General features: G+C 45.2%; 1 protein-coding gene across 3 annotated transcripts in view; it reads left to right on the top strand.

The window, feature by feature from the left end:
* inpp5d (inositol polyphosphate-5-phosphatase D) overlaps positions 1 to 18,388 on the top strand; it is a 241,649-nt gene that overhangs the window by 55,199 nt on the left and 168,062 nt on the right. For all 3 annotated transcript variants that reach the window (XM_068041954.1, XM_068041953.1, XM_068041951.1), the window contains 5 exons: positions 2,681 to 2,768; positions 10,291 to 10,371; positions 11,621 to 11,698; positions 11,981 to 12,104; positions 16,680 to 16,786. In XM_068041954.1, the coding sequence (XP_067898055.1) occupies positions 2,681 to 2,768; positions 10,291 to 10,371; positions 11,621 to 11,698; positions 11,981 to 12,104; positions 16,680 to 16,786 (478 nt within the window). The remainder of the gene's footprint in view (positions 1 to 2,680; positions 2,769 to 10,290; positions 10,372 to 11,620; positions 11,699 to 11,980; positions 12,105 to 16,679; positions 16,787 to 18,388) is intronic.

Below are 18,388 nucleotides of genomic sequence, written 5' to 3'. Positions count from 1 at the left end.
AGTTCTAGCACTGGAAATCCTTATAAATTCTGTAAAACGTTCAGAGACGTCTGTTACATCCAGCCTTGTTTCTGCTTATCAAGGGAATAGAACACTTCCAATTCCACTCAGTGTTAAAACTACTATAGGATCAGGTACACTGTGAGTTTGTTACAGAGTACAGCTTCCTCTGCACTGTCCCATGGACACTCCCAGGTCAGGTACAGCATGGATTAGATACAGTGTAGAACTCTCATTACTTTGTCCCATCAAACACTCCCAGAGCAAGTACAGCAAGGGTTAGATACAAAGTAAATATCCCTCTCCACTGTCCCATCAAACACTTCCAGGTCAGGTATGTATACAACATGTGTTAGATACAAAGTAAAACTCCTTCGACACTGTTCCATTGCACACTTTTAGGCCAGGTACAGCTGGAGTTAGATACAAAGTAAATTTCCCTCTACATTGTCCCACAAACACTTCCAGGTCAGGTACAACATGGATTAGATGCAAAGTAAAACTCCCTCTATAATGTCCCATGACGCACTTCCAGGTGAGGCACAACATGGGTTAGATACTGTGTAAACCTCCCTGTACACTGTTGCATCATACAATCCTCGAGCAGGTGCAGCACAGGTAAGATACAGAGTAAAGCTCCTTCTACATTGTCCTATCAAACACTCCTGGAACAGGTACACCATGGGTTAGATTCAGAGTAAAACTTGCGCCTAATAGAATGCCTGCTTCCAATTGCTAGCTCCAAAGCATAAATCTGAATACCAAATAGAGACTGATAACACTGGTAAATCTCTCCACTATCTGGCTGAAGTATTTCAGATGGTGAGACAGTTCACTGAGCTGTGCATTCCCTTTAATTGCACTCAAATTCCAATTCAAGTCTCCAGCAGTTCTGGATCATGAAGAGCTTGCTTCACTTTTGACATCTGACCTTTGACCTAGCTAAAGTGAGCTTTGAACTGGCAGTGATTGGTGTGTGACTGTCACTCAGCCATTTCCCATTCTTTCCCTCTGCACCTGTGTTGGATGTGTGGATTTCCCAGTTAGAGCCCATATTGCTTGGTTATAACCTGTGGCAGGCAGCAGGAGCACTTTCCACAGTTACTGAGTCAGTACGATTGTTGTTGAACTTGAGAATGCTGTCTTTTTTTTTAGTCATTCTGTGCTACCTCCCTCGATGGTTTGGCAGGTAGAGGCACTACCCAGTGTCTTACTTAGCCATAAAGACCTGAACATCCCAAGTCCAATTCCTGTGTGTGTCGGCTAGAATTGGCAGTTGGAATCATTGGCAGCAGGTCTTATGATTAGGTCAGAGTAGGAGGGAAAGTGAGATAAATCGAGTTGTGATGAAGACTGAGTTTTAAAAGCCTGTAAATTGTGGGAGGTAGAGAAGTCAGAAGTTCCACAGTTTTGAGATCCCAGGAGTTGCAGCAGGAGATATGTAATCAGTATTGATTTTGTTGCTGTGAAAGAATAATGAGGAGGAAGACTGTGTCGGATGGGATATTTTGAGTTTAGCATTAGAAATGTTCAGAAGAGTAATGATCGTAGTAAAACTAATAAAAGAGAGAGACAGAAAAGGTATCCTGGAAAGAGTGAATGGTTGAAAGGTTAGAGGTAAAATAGAGGTCACCTATCAGACAGGCTTTTTCTTGTATGAGTGTAAAACAGGGGTTAGGAGAACCTCTCCAGATATGGCAGAAGGATTTGAGCCTTAGACAAACCTGGCCTTTGTAGAAAATTCCAAGTTGTTGTGGGGAAAGCAAGCATTTGGCATGAAAGAGGAAACTGAGCTTGACAAATGAAGGAGATATCCAGGCCCACAGTGTATATGCACAAGGGTCACATTGGAGCAACCACTTTAGTAGGGATAATGCCTGGCCACAGGACGATATGGATTCAGTGGCAGGAGAAAAGCAGAGAAAGTGAAGAAAATATTGTGAGCACTGGACTGAACTGTGAGAGCATCTTAAGTTTTCCATATTTCTGGTCTTGTACCTAATTGTCCCTCTGCTTTTCTTTCTGTAAAGTTTGGTGTTATCATTTAGTCCTCTTCAGGGGAGAAAAGTGAAAGGATTTCCCAAGTGCTAACTGACTGTTGGGGACAGTTAGTTGTCCACCTTTGTATGTTTGCCTGCACTATGGGTCTTTATCCCTTCCCATTTACTCTCCTGAAGGAGGTGACTCTCACTGAAGTATGGGCTTCCCCTGGTGGTGACCACCCGCTGGTACCTCTGTCCTTGGCCCAGTGTCCATACTTTCCCTGACACTGATCAGGGGTAGGGACCCTGACTGATTCTCCCCCAGGGACACTGTGACCAATCAGATTGCCTCGACTACAGTCGTAACTAAGGATAGTAACTCAGCACGCACCAGGCATCAGACCTAGAAACTATATTGCTGAGTACCACTCTGTGCAGTGCCTTTACCCATTGAGCTGTCAAGCAGCTCTGGTGCGGTGCATTTAATAGTGTTTGACGAATCACATTCCTGGACACTGCACTTGTGGCATGCCTAGTGGGCTATGTCTGCCCATCTGTCTGCCATGTTCTTTACTGCCACGTGACTCCAGACAGTTTGTCTGTTTGCTTACGGTTTAACAGAAGGGTTTGAGGGAAATTGTCCAACACTGTACTGCCTACTGTGGACCATTGTCTCATCACTTGGGTTTGTGTTTCAGTGAACTGATCCAGACAATGTCGGCACTCGAGACATCCCAGAGTATGCTTGACAATCAGCCGTCCCCTGGAGGAAGCGTGCAGAGTCAGGTCAGGTACCATTATAACGTACACCATTAAAGTCATTTGCTAAGTGTACACAATGGGGTATTTTAACGCCGAACAGATTTTGGGAGGGTGGGGGAACAGGGCTTAAGGACATAAGAACATACGAAATAGGAGCTGGAGTGGAGCCTGTGCTGCCATTCAATAAGATCATGGCTGATCTTCTACCTCAACTCAACCTTTGCTCAGTTTCACAGGTTTCAAGCCTGGGCTATTTTAAGGCCCATTTCCCGCCTGTTTTGGGTGGAATGAAGGTGTAAAGTGGCCACCTGCAGGGAAAGATTGGATGGCCCTTGGCTTCCGGCAGGCTTGCAGCTAAGTGGTGAGAAGGGACATTACTGGAGAGTATCGCAGCGGGAATTGGGGTGATGGAGAGACCTGGGTGGGAAGACCATGAATTCCCTTGTAAGAGGCTGGAGGAGAACTCTTGCTCCTTCCCCACAAAGGAAATGGTTTCCCTTAACCTAGAGGGCCTTTTTGTCCTTCACAACAGCTGCTGGCCCACTTCAGCCTGGCCAGAAGGCTGCAGTGTCTTGGCTACTTGTGCCCAAGTTAAAATGCAGTCGAGGTTCTCGTGAAGTAATAAGACCCTGATTTTCATAAACTCCTGCCTGTTTTCAGCATGTGCTTTGATCCATCCTGTAGAACCTTGAAATAGCGGGTAAAGACTGAGGTCCGAGCGGGTAAGAGACCTGCTTGTTTTTAACCTCTGACCAAACGCCAGGTGAGTAGTGTTACAATCTGTCCCAATATTTCACTGCATGGCAATCGCACATATTGCTTCTAATTGGGGCATGTAACTCAAGAGTTACCTTTTGATATCACAAAAAGGCTGATATGCTTTTAGTGCATTTCCAAACAATTAACAGCAACTTATAAACACATTGAAACACAAATTAGCAAGTGGAGCTTTTATACCTCTGCTGCAGGAAAGAATGAGCAATGAGATATCCGCCAAGGAGAATCCCCATCTCCCCCATATCTGGATTACTCACTGACTATTTTTTCCTGCTTGTGGGATGAATTTTGGAAATGTTCCTTACTTTGTGTCTGCAACGGATCAGAAAAAAAGGATTTGTCAAAACACAGCACAAGAACCCAAGTGAGTTGCATGTACGTCATAAGTCGCATGCTTCACAGTTCCACACAATCTATTTGTGCCTCACTTCTGGTTATGGCAGGACCACAAACCAATCAAATTGACACAAACACCTAACCAACACTCCCCACTGAGTTTAACTGTACAGAAATAGCAATTAAAACACCCTTAGGGCCTCCTCTTCTGTTGGGACCTGGGACGACTTGATATCAGACAGTGATCCATAGAAACAAACATACCTCATGTTTCAAAACTGTTTTGTAGGTTTTGATGACGCTCGATCGTCTATTTCCATGGAGAGATCATAGAATTTTCTTTTACAGTCCCTTCTCCATTTTAATTCTTTTCTCTTATTTTCCTTTCCTGGAACCTTTTCACAACTTCCCTAGTGAGGGGGTGCATCATGCTCCTTGAGACCTCCTTCACTAAAAAGAAAGGCTTGCATTTGTATAACACCTTTTATGAACTCAGGACATCCCAAAGCGCTGTACAGCCAATGAAGTACTTTTGAAATGTAAGTTACTGTTGTAATGTAGGAAACTAAGTCGAATGGCCAGTGCACCAATGGAATCAGTCTTCCCCCAGTAAACAATGCAAAGCAGTGCCATTGGAGGCACCAATCCCCTCGCTGTGAGGCAGCTTCACGCTACGTCGCTGAAGCAAAGTTCTGAGGCAATTGGTTCCCGCTGATGGCACTTGGCACAGGGGTCGGCCATGTTTATTCTGGCCACGGGCATGCCGAGCTCTTAGCCCATCAGTCCAGCTGGCAATGTCATCAGTCTGGGTGGACCTCCTCCTAATATCAGCAAAGGTACAAAATGGCTGCCAATTTCAGCTACTTAACTAACTGCACTTCAGAGTAATTCATTATTAATGAATCACTTTGGGATATTTCCGAGTGATTTAATAAGGTGCAATACATAAATACTAGTTTATTCTGGGGCACTTGTTTTAAATTGCAGACAGGCTGGATTCTACCTGCAGGTGAAGAATAAAATAGGAAATGTTTTTCTTGCAGATGCTCTTTGTGGGGCAGGTGTTTCTGTTTGTTCAACCTGAGCTCTAAAATCTGACCTATCACCGGAGGGATTAACTGGGCCCCTGAGATGTACATTGGGACATGCTAGGGCCTGTAATCTATAGCAACATCACACAGCGGCATTTAAACCTATCCTTAATCCACTACATTCTCTGCTGTTTCCAAATGCCACCTTGCCTGTAAACAGAAGAATTTTCAGGAAGATAAAAAGCTCATTGGGCCCAACAGGCCTGTCCATTTTTTATAGATCAATCCCACCTGTCCTTCAGTCCCACTATATCCCTCACCCATACCTTTTTTTTATTCATTCATTCACAAGATGTGGGCATCACTGGCTAGGCCAGCATTTATTGCCCATCTCTAATTGCCCTTGAGAAGGTGATGGTGAGCTGCCTTCTGGACAACTGAGTGATTTGCTAGGCTACTTCTGAGAACAGTTAAGAGTCAATCACATTGTTGTGGGTCTGGAGTCACATACAGGCCACCTTCCACCTTCCCACCCTACCCCTCAATTCCTTCCTTCTCCAGAAATGCATCTACTTGCCTTCCGACCCCACTCACGTTGTCTTTCAGTGTCCTTCCCTAGTATATTTTTTCACATGTCAATTATCGTTGGGTTACAAAAATCGATCTGATTTTCCTTCTTCCTCCTAACTTCATTATTTCTAACTTGTACAAAATCAGCCAGCGATCTCCTGTGCTGCATTAAAGTCTCACTCACTTGTCACACCATCCTCTCTGACTTATGCTGACACCTTGCCCCTCACAACACATTGAGCTAAAAATCTTCAAACTCCTCCGAGGCCTCATCCGCTCTATCTCTGCAACCTCCTGCATCCTAAAGTCCCTTGACTCTGGCCTTCACTGCATCCTCTCCCTCTCCTCACCATTGGTGGCAGACCATTGCACTGCCTTGGCCATATTCCCGCTAATCCCTCCACCTCTGTCCACCTGTAGAAACATTACAAGAACCCATCTTTATCACCAAGCTTTTGAATACCTTTCCTAACTCTGTTACCTTGGCTCAGCAGGTATTCCTTTTTTTCCTTAATTTATCTACTTATCCCTTTCTTCAATAAAGGACCTTTGAATATTTTTCACGCAAATGCTGGTATTTTTTAATTGTTCACCTTGAATTGTTCGCCTGGATCTGTTTTGTTCATTCCCTTCAGAATCTTTCATCAGGATTAACTCAAAGTCTCCCCTTTTCCAAAGAGAACAAACCCAACTTCCTTAGGTATTCCTCAGTACTCGAATTCCTGTTCCCATTGAATTTGTCTCCGTTTCACTTCAACATTGAATGTTATGTGAAAGGAACATCGAAGAGATGTGAAGCACCATTCAGCATTTCCTGCTGCAGCAACTACGAATCAACCTTCCTTTTTAAAATAAAACACTTATCTCTTTTTTGAATCTCGCTGCAGCTCAGCTGGAAAAGGTTTGCAAGTTGTTCTCCTTTGATGCTCAGCAACCAGTGACGTAAGCTTCAGTAAAAATAGCTCAGGGGGGATGTCTTGGCCAATAATGAATGAGTGTCACACCGCTTGTTCTGCTGCTTTGGCAGGGTATTTTGTGCTTTCCAAAATGAAACCGTGATATCAGTCATACTCCCCACAGAACCAGTGAGGGTTAATTTTCAATTACTATCCCTCCTCACCCTGACCTCCTGAGGCCAGTGGCCTTTTCGTTGTCACTGAGTGACAGCTGGCACCTAGTTAGGACAGCTGACAAGGACTGTGAGGGAGTGAGCCAGATAACAGCCAGACATTTCCCATCAGTTCAACTCTTTGTTGCATTCCTCTCCACTTCACCTCCTCAGTTGGCTTGCTGTCCACAACTAATCAGAAAACGGGCTTTAGTGTTGGCTTGAATCTTGCCTGACTACTGCCACCGCTCGCTCTGTGAGGCATTCAGCTCACTTCATTTTTCTAAAAGCCTTATCGGTTTCTGCCACGTGACTATAAAAGGGCCAATCTTTGTGTTGCATATTCCGATTGCCAGGCAGCTTCGCAGATGATTTCTCTGGATGAGCGTCTGGCAGCAGGAACACAGGATTCCTTCTATAACTAGTCTGTAGAACAGATTGTTTCAGATCCTAGTCTTACCCAGTGTTAAGCAGCATCAGACAGTCACAGCCCTCTGCATGTTGCTGGGCTGTAACTAGCTGCATGGCACAATGCCTTCTACTTGTTAGCCTTTCTATCCTCCAGTTTCCTCCTTATCACCTCTTTAAAGTGTTGACTCCTGCTGGGCTGTTGACTCCTGCCAACCTTCCAGCACTGCCCTGGAGTCTCCAGGAATGAAAGATTAATCTCTTAGACACTGCTGTAAGCAACCTGGGAGAAAAATCGCAGGGGCATTGAAAACAATATTGCCTGTTAGTTTCATTTACTTTCAACACTTTCGTTTATGAGTTATAAATATATTGGAGAATGAAACTGTCTGTTTGTGCGGGGCGGTTGTAGGTGGGAGATCAGAATGCATCCAGCCAGAGTTGGCAACCCCACTCGTACATGATAATTGATTAAATCTGTGGGACGATCCTATTCCTGTCAGAATCTTTGTTCAACACTCACCACCACCCCCACCACCCCCAAAACCCTCCCCCCAGTGTCATCTGGTTCTGTAATATTTATTTCAAAGTGTTACACATTCCTTCACATTAAACCTTTGAGTCATCCAGTCACAGTCACCACTTTTCTGCTGGGCATTAGGTGCATGTTTGCCACTGCGAAGGTCGCCACACATAGGCTGTAGAAGAGGCACCTGTACATCGAGTGATGTCCTCTGATTCTTTATGTGTTCAAAGTGAAATAACATGGGCAGCAGCTATTTTGTGCTTAATCCCTGTGCCATTGTGACCTTCATTCATTGGGGGTTAGCTTACATTTACTAGGATTATTTCTCTATTCACTGCAGTTATGCCCTGTTCACTAGAAGTTAGCTTCCAATTGAGTTGTCACCCTTGGCTCAGTGATGGCACTCTCGACTCTGAAAGTTGTGAATTCAAGCCCCGCTGTAGCACTTTCGTGCAGTACTAAGGGAGTGCTACATTGTCAGGGGTGCTGGCGTTTGGATGAGAGATTAAATCAAGGCCATGACTGCCCTTGCAGGTGGATGTAAAAGATCTTACAGCAATATTTGGAGAATGACAATGAGATTATCTCTCCATTCACTGGACGTTATCTCCCAAATCTCTAAGTTAGCTATCTGTTCACAGAAATTAGTTTTATATTCACTGAGTGTGAGCCCTCCATTCACTGTGGGTTATCTCACTGTTTACTAAGGGTTATCTCCTCATTCACTGAGGGTTATCTCCTCATTTACTGAAGGTTATCTCCTCATTCACTGAGGGTTATCTCCTCATTTACTGAAGGTTGTCTCCTCATTTACTGAGGGTTATCTCATTTACTGAGGGTTATCTCCTCATTCACTAAGGGTTATCTCCTCATTCACTAAGGGTTATCTCCTCCATTTACTGATGGTTATCTCCTCATTTACTGAGGGTTATCTCCTTATTCACTGAGGGTTATCTCCTCATTCACTCAGGGTTATCTCCTCATTCACTAAGGGTTATCTCCTCATTTACTGAGGTTTTTCTCCTCATTCACTGAGGGTTATCTCCTCATTTACGGATGGTTAATTCCTCATTTACTCAGGGTTATCCCCTCATTTACTGAGGGTTATCTCCTCATTTACTGAGAGTTATCTCCTCATTTACTGAGGGTTGTCTCCTCATTCACTGAGGGTTATCTCCTCAATTACTGAAGGTTGTCTCCTCATTTACTGAGGGTTATCTCTTCAGTTACTGAGGGTTATCTCATTTACTGAGGGTTGTCTCCTCATTCACTGAGGGTTATGTCCTCATTTACTGAGGGTTATCTCCTCATTTACTGAGGGTTGTCTCCTCATTCACTGAGGGTTATGTCCTCATTTACTGAGGGTTATCTCCTCATTTACTGAGGGTTCTCTCCTCATTTCCTGAGGGTTATCTCCTCATTTATTGAGGGTTATCTCCTCATTCAATGAGGGTTTTCTCCTCATTTACTGAGGGGTGTCTCCGCATTCACTGAGGGTTATCTCCTCATTTACTGAAGGTTGTCTCCACATTTACTGAGGGTTATCTCTTCATTTACTGAGGGTTATCTCCTCAGTTACTGAGGGTTATCTCCTCATTCAATGAGGGTTTTCTCCTCATTTACTGAGGCTTGTCTCCTCATTTACTGAGGGTTATCTCCTCATTTACTGAGGGTTTTCTCCTCACTCACTGAGGGTTATCTCCTTATTTACTGAGGGTTATCTCCTCAGTTACTGAGGGTTATCTCCCCATTCAATTAGGGTTATCTCCTCAGTTGCTGTGGGTTATCTCCTCATTCAATGAGGGTTATCTCCTTATTTACTGAGGGTTATCTCCTCATTTACTGAGGGTTATCTCCTCAGTTACTGAGGGTTATCTCCCCATTCAATGAGGGTTATCTCCTCAGTTGCTGTGGGTTATCTCCTCAGTTACTGAGGGTTATCTCCTCATTTACTGAGGGTTATCTCCTCAGTTACTGAGGGTTATCTCCCCATTCAATGAGGGTTATCTCCTCAGTTGCTGTGGGTTATCTCCTCAGTTACTGAGGGTTATCTCCTCATTTACTGAGGGTTATCTCCTCAGTTACTGAGGGTTATCTCCCCATTCAATGAGGGTTATCTCCTCAGTTGCTGTGGGTTATCTCCTCGTTCAATGAGGGTTATCTCCTTATTTACTGAGGGTTATCTCCTCAGTTACTGAGGGTTATCTCCCCATTCAATGAGGGTTATCTCCTCAGTTACTGAGGGTTATCTCCCCATTCAATGAGGGTTTTCTCCTCAGTTACTGAGGGTTATCTCTCCATTCAATGAGGGTTATCTCCTCAGTTGCTGTGGGTTATCTCCTCATTCAATGAGGGTTATCTCCTCAGTTACTGAGGGTTATCTCCCCATTCAATGAGGGTTTTCTCCTCAGTTACTGAGGGTTATCTCCCCATTCAATGAGGGTTTTCTCCTCAGTTACTGAGGGTTATCTCCCCATTCAATGAGGGTTTTCTCCTCAGTTACTGAGGGTTATCTCTCCATTCAATGAGGGTTATCTCCTCAGTTGCTGTGGGTTATCTCCCCATTCAATGAGCATTTCCTCTCCATTCACTGAGGGTTATCTCATTGGTCACGATGAGTTGCGTTGCTGTTCACTGATGAGTACCTCCTTGTTCATTGAGAACTATCTCTGTCGCCCCACAGATTAGGTGAAAATCAAACAGGAAGATGCTATTAAATGAATCTACATGTCCACATCGGAAATAAGGAGCAATGATTAATCATTAATTGTTAATTGTGGTTATTTTTAGATCGCTTCTGAAGCAGGTGTCAAAAAGTTGCTTTCAACAGCTGGAGAACTGACCCGAATGCTGTCATCCATAGACAACCAGGTATTTAGATATTCATGAACAGAATCAGAGTCAATGTGGGAGATTAACTTCACACACTGGGATGAAACAATTTCCTCTCATCCAGTTCTGCCCAGAGTCATCAATTGAGAGTGTCATTTACGCTTTTTTGGTTTAAAAATGTGGCCTATTCTGAAGTATATCTTAAAGTGGCTCCCTTGTTTACTAACCATCAAGGTCTGTATTGAGATATCTGGCCTGTGATGGGCTGATGGTGGGTGAACTACAGATCTACCCTTGGTGTTGCTGTCTCTTCTGAGCCTTGGCCTATTGCCAGGTTTTTCAGTCGTGAAAATACTTATTGCAATTCCACATCAAATTAAAACTATTGATTCAAATAATGTCCCAGTGCTCCATAACTTGAGCAGTGACTCAGGGAAACTCCACAAGTGCTGGCCCCAAGGTAACTGGATTTAGATGCTCACTTGCTATACATACTGGAAATACACCATACACTGAGCCACACAATCCAGGAGCTCCAAATGACCATCCTTGGTCTCTGCTGACTGAGCAAAGGCAGCAGCTGAGGCGTTACAACTAGCCGCACTGCCCCTAAGCTTGGGAAGGCTCAAGCAGTTTGGACTGCTGATTCTGATTTTCCAACAGTGTTCACTGGGTGTTACTTTGCCTGAGTGGGCATCTGGTGAGGAACTGTCTCTAATGTCCAAGCAGGTTTTCCTATTTACTCTCGAGATGTAGGTGTCACTGACAAGGCTGGCATTTATTACCTCAAACTGAGAGGCTTGCTCGCCACTTCAGAAGGTAGTTATGTGACTGTAGTCACCTCGGGTCCAGACTGGGTAGTGCAGGTTACTTTCCCTCAAGTACATTCGTGAACCAGTTGGGTTTGTGCAAGCAATCCAACAGTTTTATGGTCACTTTTTCTGTTAGAAGCTTTCTATTTCCAGCTTTTTTAACACTGATTTCAAATTCTCAAAAATGCCACGATGGAATTTGAACCTGTATTCTCTGGATTATTACTCCAGGTGTCTGGATTACTAGGCCAGTAACATAACCACGAATCTACCATAACCTAGTTATCAGAAGTTCTACAATACATATTATCTAGGCTCACAATGAAGAATGAACACTTGCGTAAGGTATCAGAGGGGGGAACATGAACCCAACAAGAGTTAGTACCTCAGGAGAGGAGAGAAAATTGTCAAACGAAGAAATGTGTGGGAGCACACTGATTTTTTCGCTAATTCTTTTCCTAATTCACATTGCACAGGTGAAAGATTATGAGCGCGAGCCTTCGGATAAAGATGTTGAAGACCGGCATTCCGAAATCCCGCCTGTAACTTTTGAGGTAAGCACTTTTTGCTAACCAGTGTTTTCCAGTAACACAAAAGTCAAAGGTTGTTGCTTAGAAATGGCCTCTCCAAGTTTGTCTTTCAAAATGCCCTCATCAACCCCTCCATCTTAAAAATAAACACCCTCAACCCCTCTACTCCAAAATACTAACATTAACTTCAAGTTCCCTCTTCTCTTCTAGCAGGAGGTAATTGGTTAGTGTTCAGCCAAGGGAAGCAGAGGAGGAGCTAAAGAGTTCAGATTCACTTCCAAAGATTTTCTTTCATTTTATTTTCAGGTGAAATTGGACAATTTTGGAATTTTCCTGAAAATCCATTTGAAGGTGGACATAGAGCATGGGAAATTAATAGTCAAGAAATCAAAGGATGGGCCAGAAGACAAGTTTTACAGTCACAACAGAAGTAAGATTTCTGATCAATGGTTTTTCACATCTATCTCCATCTATTGTGTTACTGTCTAACCAGGGCTGCAATTCACACCATTGCTTATTTCTATCTACTCTGAAGATGTTTCTCCAGTGGACGTGCTGTGCACCTGTCATCCACTGCGTTCAGAAATATAAATAACTTCACTTACCTTGTTGCACTGCCAGTTTTGCTCCTACTTTCACATGACCCTTGATCACAAACTAAGCCAGCACAATCAATCAGCATGCTTTCATCGTGACAGCAGCATCAGCTCTCTCTCCCTCTCTCTACCCAAGTATACCCCTTGGTTGCCTCAGCATCTCTCTTTGGCCTCCTTGTCTTGAAAGACAATGGGTAAGCGTCTAGAGGAGGTCAGTGGTTTGTGGAGCAGTGCCTGGAGTGGCTATAAAGGCCAATTCTAGAGTGACAGACTCTTCCACAGGCGCTGCAGATAAAATTGGTTGTCGGGGCTGTTACACAGTTGGCTCTCCTTGCGCTTCTGTCTTTTTTCCTGCCAACTGCTAAGTCTCTTCGACTTGCCACCCTTTAGCCCCGCCTTTATGGCTGTCCGCCAATTCTGGCGATCACTGGCAACTGACTCCCACGACTTGTGGTCAATGTCACAGGACTTCATGTCGCATTTGCAGACGTCTTTAAAGCAGGCCGGTGGGTCTGATACCAGTGACGAGCTCGCTGTACAATGTGTCCTTGGGGATCCTGCCATCTTCCATGCGGCTCACATGGCCAAGCCATCTCAAGCGCCACTGGCTCAGTAGAGTGTATATGCTGGGGATGTTGGCCACCTAGAGGACTTCTGCATTGGAGATATGGTCCTGCCACCTGATGCCAAGGAGTCTCCGGAGGCAGCGAAGATGGAATGTGTTGAGATGTTGCTGTTGGCTGACATACGTTGTCCAGGCCTCGCTGCCGTAGAGCAGGCTTGAAACACTCGGACCTTTGTGTTCCGTGTCAGTGCGCCATTTCCCACACCCTCTTGGCCAGTCTGGACATAGCAGCGGGCACCTTTCCCATGCGCTTGTTGATTTCTGCATCAAGAGACAGGTTACTGGTGATAGTTGAGCCGAGGTAGGTGAACTCTTGAACAACTTCCAGAGCGTGGTCGCCGATATTGATGGATGGAGCATTTCTGACGTCCTGTCCCATGATGTTCGTTTACTTGAGGCTGATGGTTAGGCCAAATTCGTTGCAGGCAGCTGCAATCCTGTCGATGAGTCTCTGCAGACACTCTTGTGTGTGGGATGTTAATACAGCATCGTCAGCAAAGAGGAGTTCCCTGATGAGGACTTTCCGTACTTTGGTCTTCGCTCTAAGACGGACAAGGTTGAACAACCTGCCCCCTGATCTTATGTGGAGGAAAATTAGACTTGAACGCATGTGAGAGCAGCAGGGAGAAGAAGATCCCAAACAGTGTAGGTGCGAGAACACAGCCCTGTTTCACGCCACTCAGGATAGGAAAGGGGTCTGATGAGGCACCGCTATGCTGGATTGTGCCTTTCATATTGTCATGGGATGAGGTGATGATACTTAGTAGCTTTGGTGGAAATCCGATCTTTGCCAGTAATCTGAAGAGACCACGTTTACTGACGAGGTCAAAGGCTTTGATGAGATCAATGAAAGCAACGTTGAGGGGCATCTGTTGTTCATGGCATTTTTCCTGTAGCTGGCAAAGGGAGAACAGCATGTCAATGGTGGATCTCTCTGCTCGAAAGCCGCACTGTGCCTCAGGGTAGACACGCTCAGCCAGCTTCTGGAGTCTGTTTCAAAGGACCTGAGTGAAGACTTTCCCCACTATGCTGAGCAGGGAGATTCCACGGTAGTTGTTGCAGTCACCGCGGTCACCCTTGTTCTAAAAGAGGGTGATGATATTGGCATTGCGCATGTCCTGTGGTACTGATCCCTCATCCCAGCACAGGCAAAGCAGTTCATGGAGTGCTGAGAGTATAGCAGGCTTGGCACTCTTGATTATTTCAGGGGTAATGCCGTCCTTTCCAGGGGCTTTTCCACTGGCTAGAGAATCAATGGCATCACTGAGTTCCGATTTTGTTGGCTGTTCGTCCAGTTCATCCATGACTGGCAGAGGCTGGGCTGCATTGAGAGCGGTCTCAGTGACAACATTCTCCCTGGAGTACAGTTCTAGGTAGTGCTCCACCCAGCGGTCCATTTGCTTGCGTTGGTCAGTGATCGTGTCCCCTGATTTAGATTTGAGGGGGGCGATCTTCTTGATGGTTAGCTCAAAGCTCTCTTAATGCCATCATACATTCCTCTGATGTTTCTGGTGTCGGAGGCCAGCTGAAGACGACTGCATAAATGTTGCCAGTAGTCATTTGCACAGTGCCTGGCTGTTCTTTGTGCAGCACTTCTGGCTACTTTAAGTGCTACGGATGTTAACTCGCTGGGGGCTTTCTTGTAGTTCAATAATGTAGTGTGTTTAGCGGCTATGACAGGTTCCAGCTCTTCAAAGTGAGATTGAAACCAGTCTGCATTCTGCTTCTCACGTTTGCCAAAGGTGGTCATTGCTGAGTCAGAGCTGGCGTCTCTGATGTGGGCCCACATTGTCTCTGCATCCCCTGCAGGATTGTTTTGAACGGCTTTTTCAAGTGAATTTAGAAACTTATGTAACAGATATGGATAAGAAATTCTGTTAGTGTTGATGTGCAGGTGGCCCGTCTGCTTGGAGTGATGTAGCTTCTTTGGTTTGAGTCTAACCTTGCTGCACACCAGGGAGTGGTCGGTATCGCAGTCCGCACTGTGGAAGCTGTGTGTGATTTGGACACTGTTTATAGAGGCTCGCCTTGTGACGATGAGGTCCAGCTGGCGCCAACAACGTGATTTTGGGTGTCTCCATGAAACCTGGTGACAAGGTTTAGTATGAAAGAAGGAGTCGGTGATGCAGAGGTTGTGATAGGTACACAACTCCAACAGTCTCTGTCCATTCTCATTCATCCTTCCAATGCCATAGCGCCCAAGGCAGGAGGGCCATGAGTCATAGTCGCCCCCAACCCTGTCGTTAAAGTCGCCCAGCAGGAACAGGTGTTCGGTATTAGGAATCCTACGAATGATATTATGGAGTTCCTCGTAGAACTGGTCTTTAACTTCAGGTGGGGAGCAGAGTGTTGGAGCATAGATGCTGAGTAGGTGTACTAGACCAGAGGTGGTGAACAGTCGGATGGACAGTCTGCATTGGGTGGCTCTATCATGCTGAGCAAAGAGTTTCTGATGGCGAAGCCCACTCCATGCTGTCTTGGTTCTTCAGGATCCCTACCCTGCCAGTAGAAGATGTAGTCTTGCTCTCTTAGAGATCCGCTTGTAGGGAGGCATGTCTCCTGAAGTGCTGCAATGTCCACATTGCCTCAGCATATCCTACGGTTATTCGTGTCTCTGGTTTGCTGTGGTGTAACTGTACAGTTGCTGATGGTGATAGCTGTCCCTGGGACTCTATATGGTTACTGATATTTCTGGGCTATGTTGGGTGTGTGCATGGTTATTGATGACCCTTTGTTGAGAAAGAAAGAAAGAAGGGAAGGGAGGAAGGAAGGAAGGAAGGGAGTTAGTTTGCATTTAGGACGTCACAACATGCTTTACAGCCAATGGAATATTTGTGAAGTGGGGTCACTGTTGTAATGTAGGAAATGTGGCAGCCAGTTTGTGCACAGCAAGATCCCATAAACAGCAGTCTGATAATGACCAGATAATTTGTTTTAGTGATGTTGATTGAGAGATAAATATTGGCCAGGATACCAGGGAGAACTCCCCTCCTCTTCTTTGAAATAGTGTCATGGGACCTTTCACAACCACTTAAGGCGGCAGATAGGGTCCTCAGTTTAACATCTCATCCAAAAGACAGCACTTCCAACAGTTCAGCACTCCTACACTGGAGTGTCAGCATAGATTGTGTGCTCAAGTCTCTGGAGTGGTACGTGATCCCACAACTTTCTGACTCAAAGCATGAGTGCTACCCACTGAGCCCTGACTGACAAGCTGAATCTGTTAGTTATAGATACCTGATTTGCCCAATCACATCTATATGATGAATGATTCTATTGGCTAACCTGGGATATCTGTACAATATACTACTTCCATATGACAGGAGAAGCTTATAGTGGGATGTTTCATTTGTCTATCCATTTGATGGCCTCCTGAGATGCCGAGTGGAGAAATGATCTGTATGGTCACTGACGTCCTCTGCCTGTGTCGGGTGTCTGTGTGGTTACTGATGTTCCTTAGATGTTTTGAGGTTGCTTTATTGGTTACTAATGGCCTTTGGCTGCCCCTAATCTATCTGTATGGTTATTGATCCCTCTTGGGCTGTTCCAGGAGTATCTGGATAGTTACTGATGTTATCCTGAGTTCTTGTTTTAACAATAATCTGAAACTTTGTGTACATCTCCTGATCATGTGGCTCCAGGTTCTGCGAAGTGTACCAAATAGAATGGGTCTAAACCTATCCAGGCACTTGCTGGTACCAGGAATGCAAACACTCAAAGTGACTCACAAAGGAACTGAAGTGTTAATGTACCTGCCTTCTCTCACTGACACTACTTGTCTCAGTTTTACAGTTAATCAAATCGCAGAAGTTCCAGAACAAGTTGGTGATTATGATTGACACAGAGATGAAGAAGACACAACGGAAGGAGTACGTCTTCACTGACTCTAAGGTCTGTCATAAGGACCTCACCATCAAAATGAAAAGTCAATGATCCAATCACCTAATTCATTTCCTTTTCTAACTGTGGGGAATTTTTACTGTGCTCAACAAGTTGAAGGATTTTTCTCTCCCTGTACCCACTCTGAGCTCATAGTCATTTTAGAGTCATTTACAGCACAGAAGGAGGCCACTTGGCCCATCCAGTTCATGCTGGACTCTTGTCGATGAGACTCACCTCCTGCTCTTTTGACTCCATTCCCATTGAACTGCTGAGCAACTAACTTCCCTTCCTGGTCTCCATGCCAGCTGATATTGTAAAAGATTTCCTCTCCTCAAATGTTGTTTCCTTCCCTTTCAAAATCTGTGTCATCACCACCTGCTCAAAAAGTCCATATGTGTAATATTTGTCCTTGCAAGCCACTGCCCTTCTCCAATCTGACTTTCCTCTCTAAAGTCCTTGAACATGTTGTCACTTCTCAAATCTATGCCTACCTTTCTCGCCACTCCATCTTTGAAATTCTCGAATTAGGTTTCCACCCCGACACTCAAATGGACCTAATCAAATTCAAAGGTGACATCCTACATTACTGTGACAGTGGTGAACTATCCCTCCTCATCCTTTGTGGTCTTCCTGCAACTTTTGGCACAGTTGACCACGCCATCTTCCCCAACACCTCTTCTCCATTATCCAGATCAGTGAGACTGCCTTTGCTTGATACCACCCTTATCTCTATGATTGTAGCCAGAGCATCTCCAGCAAAGGTTTCTGTTCCTGTCCCTGCACTGATAGCTTTGCTGTTCCCCATGGGTCTATCCTTGCACCTCCCCTTCTCATCAAATGTCATCCCTTGGCAACATTATCCATAGATATGAAGTCAGCTTCCATATGTATGCTGACAACACCCAGCTCTACCTCTGCACCACCAGTCTCGACCCCTCCACTGACTCTGTGTGGTCAGATTGTTTCTCTGACGCTCAGTCCTGCATGAACTGTTTCCTCCAGTTAAACAATGGGAAACTGAAGTCATTGTTTACCCGAGCCAACTCTCTCCCTGGCCACCAGTGGTTCACAAATTTGGCATCCTATTTAATGCCAGCTGAGCTTCTGACCCCAAATCCTCTCCAACACAAAGGCCACCTACTTCCACCTCTGTAACATCAGGCACCACCGCCCCTGTCTTATCCATGCTTTGGTCACCTCCAGACTTGACTATTCCAATGCTGTCATTAGCTGGCCTCCTTCAACCCTTCATTAACTTTAGCTCATTCAAATTCCTGTTGCCCGTATCCTATCCTGCACTATCCCACTCACCCATTACTCCTGTGCTCACTGACCAACAGTGGCATCTGGTCCACCAATGCCCCTAATCTAAAATTCTCTTTCTTGCGGAAAATGCCTCTGGCAGAGGCCCGCCACAGGCCTCGATGCCGGGAAGGCCCGGCCCGATATTGCCGGTGGCTGCAAGGCCTCTGGTGGCCCTCACGCCACTCAGTGACAGGAGCAAAGTCTGCATATTTTAAATAATGGAAAGAAATGAATAAACTACTTACCTGCTCCTGCCGTCCTTCCCGCTCCGATATTGGTGCAGGTGGTCGGCACACCCGTGTCTTT

Source organism: Heterodontus francisci, chromosome 11 (assembly GCF_036365525.1).
Source record: "Heterodontus francisci isolate sHetFra1 chromosome 11, sHetFra1.hap1, whole genome shotgun sequence".
NCBI classification, from domain to species: domain Eukaryota; kingdom Metazoa; phylum Chordata; class Chondrichthyes; order Heterodontiformes; family Heterodontidae; genus Heterodontus; species Heterodontus francisci.
Note: the sequence above shows the minus strand (reverse complement) of the source record. Positions and strands in the feature narration are given on the sequence as shown.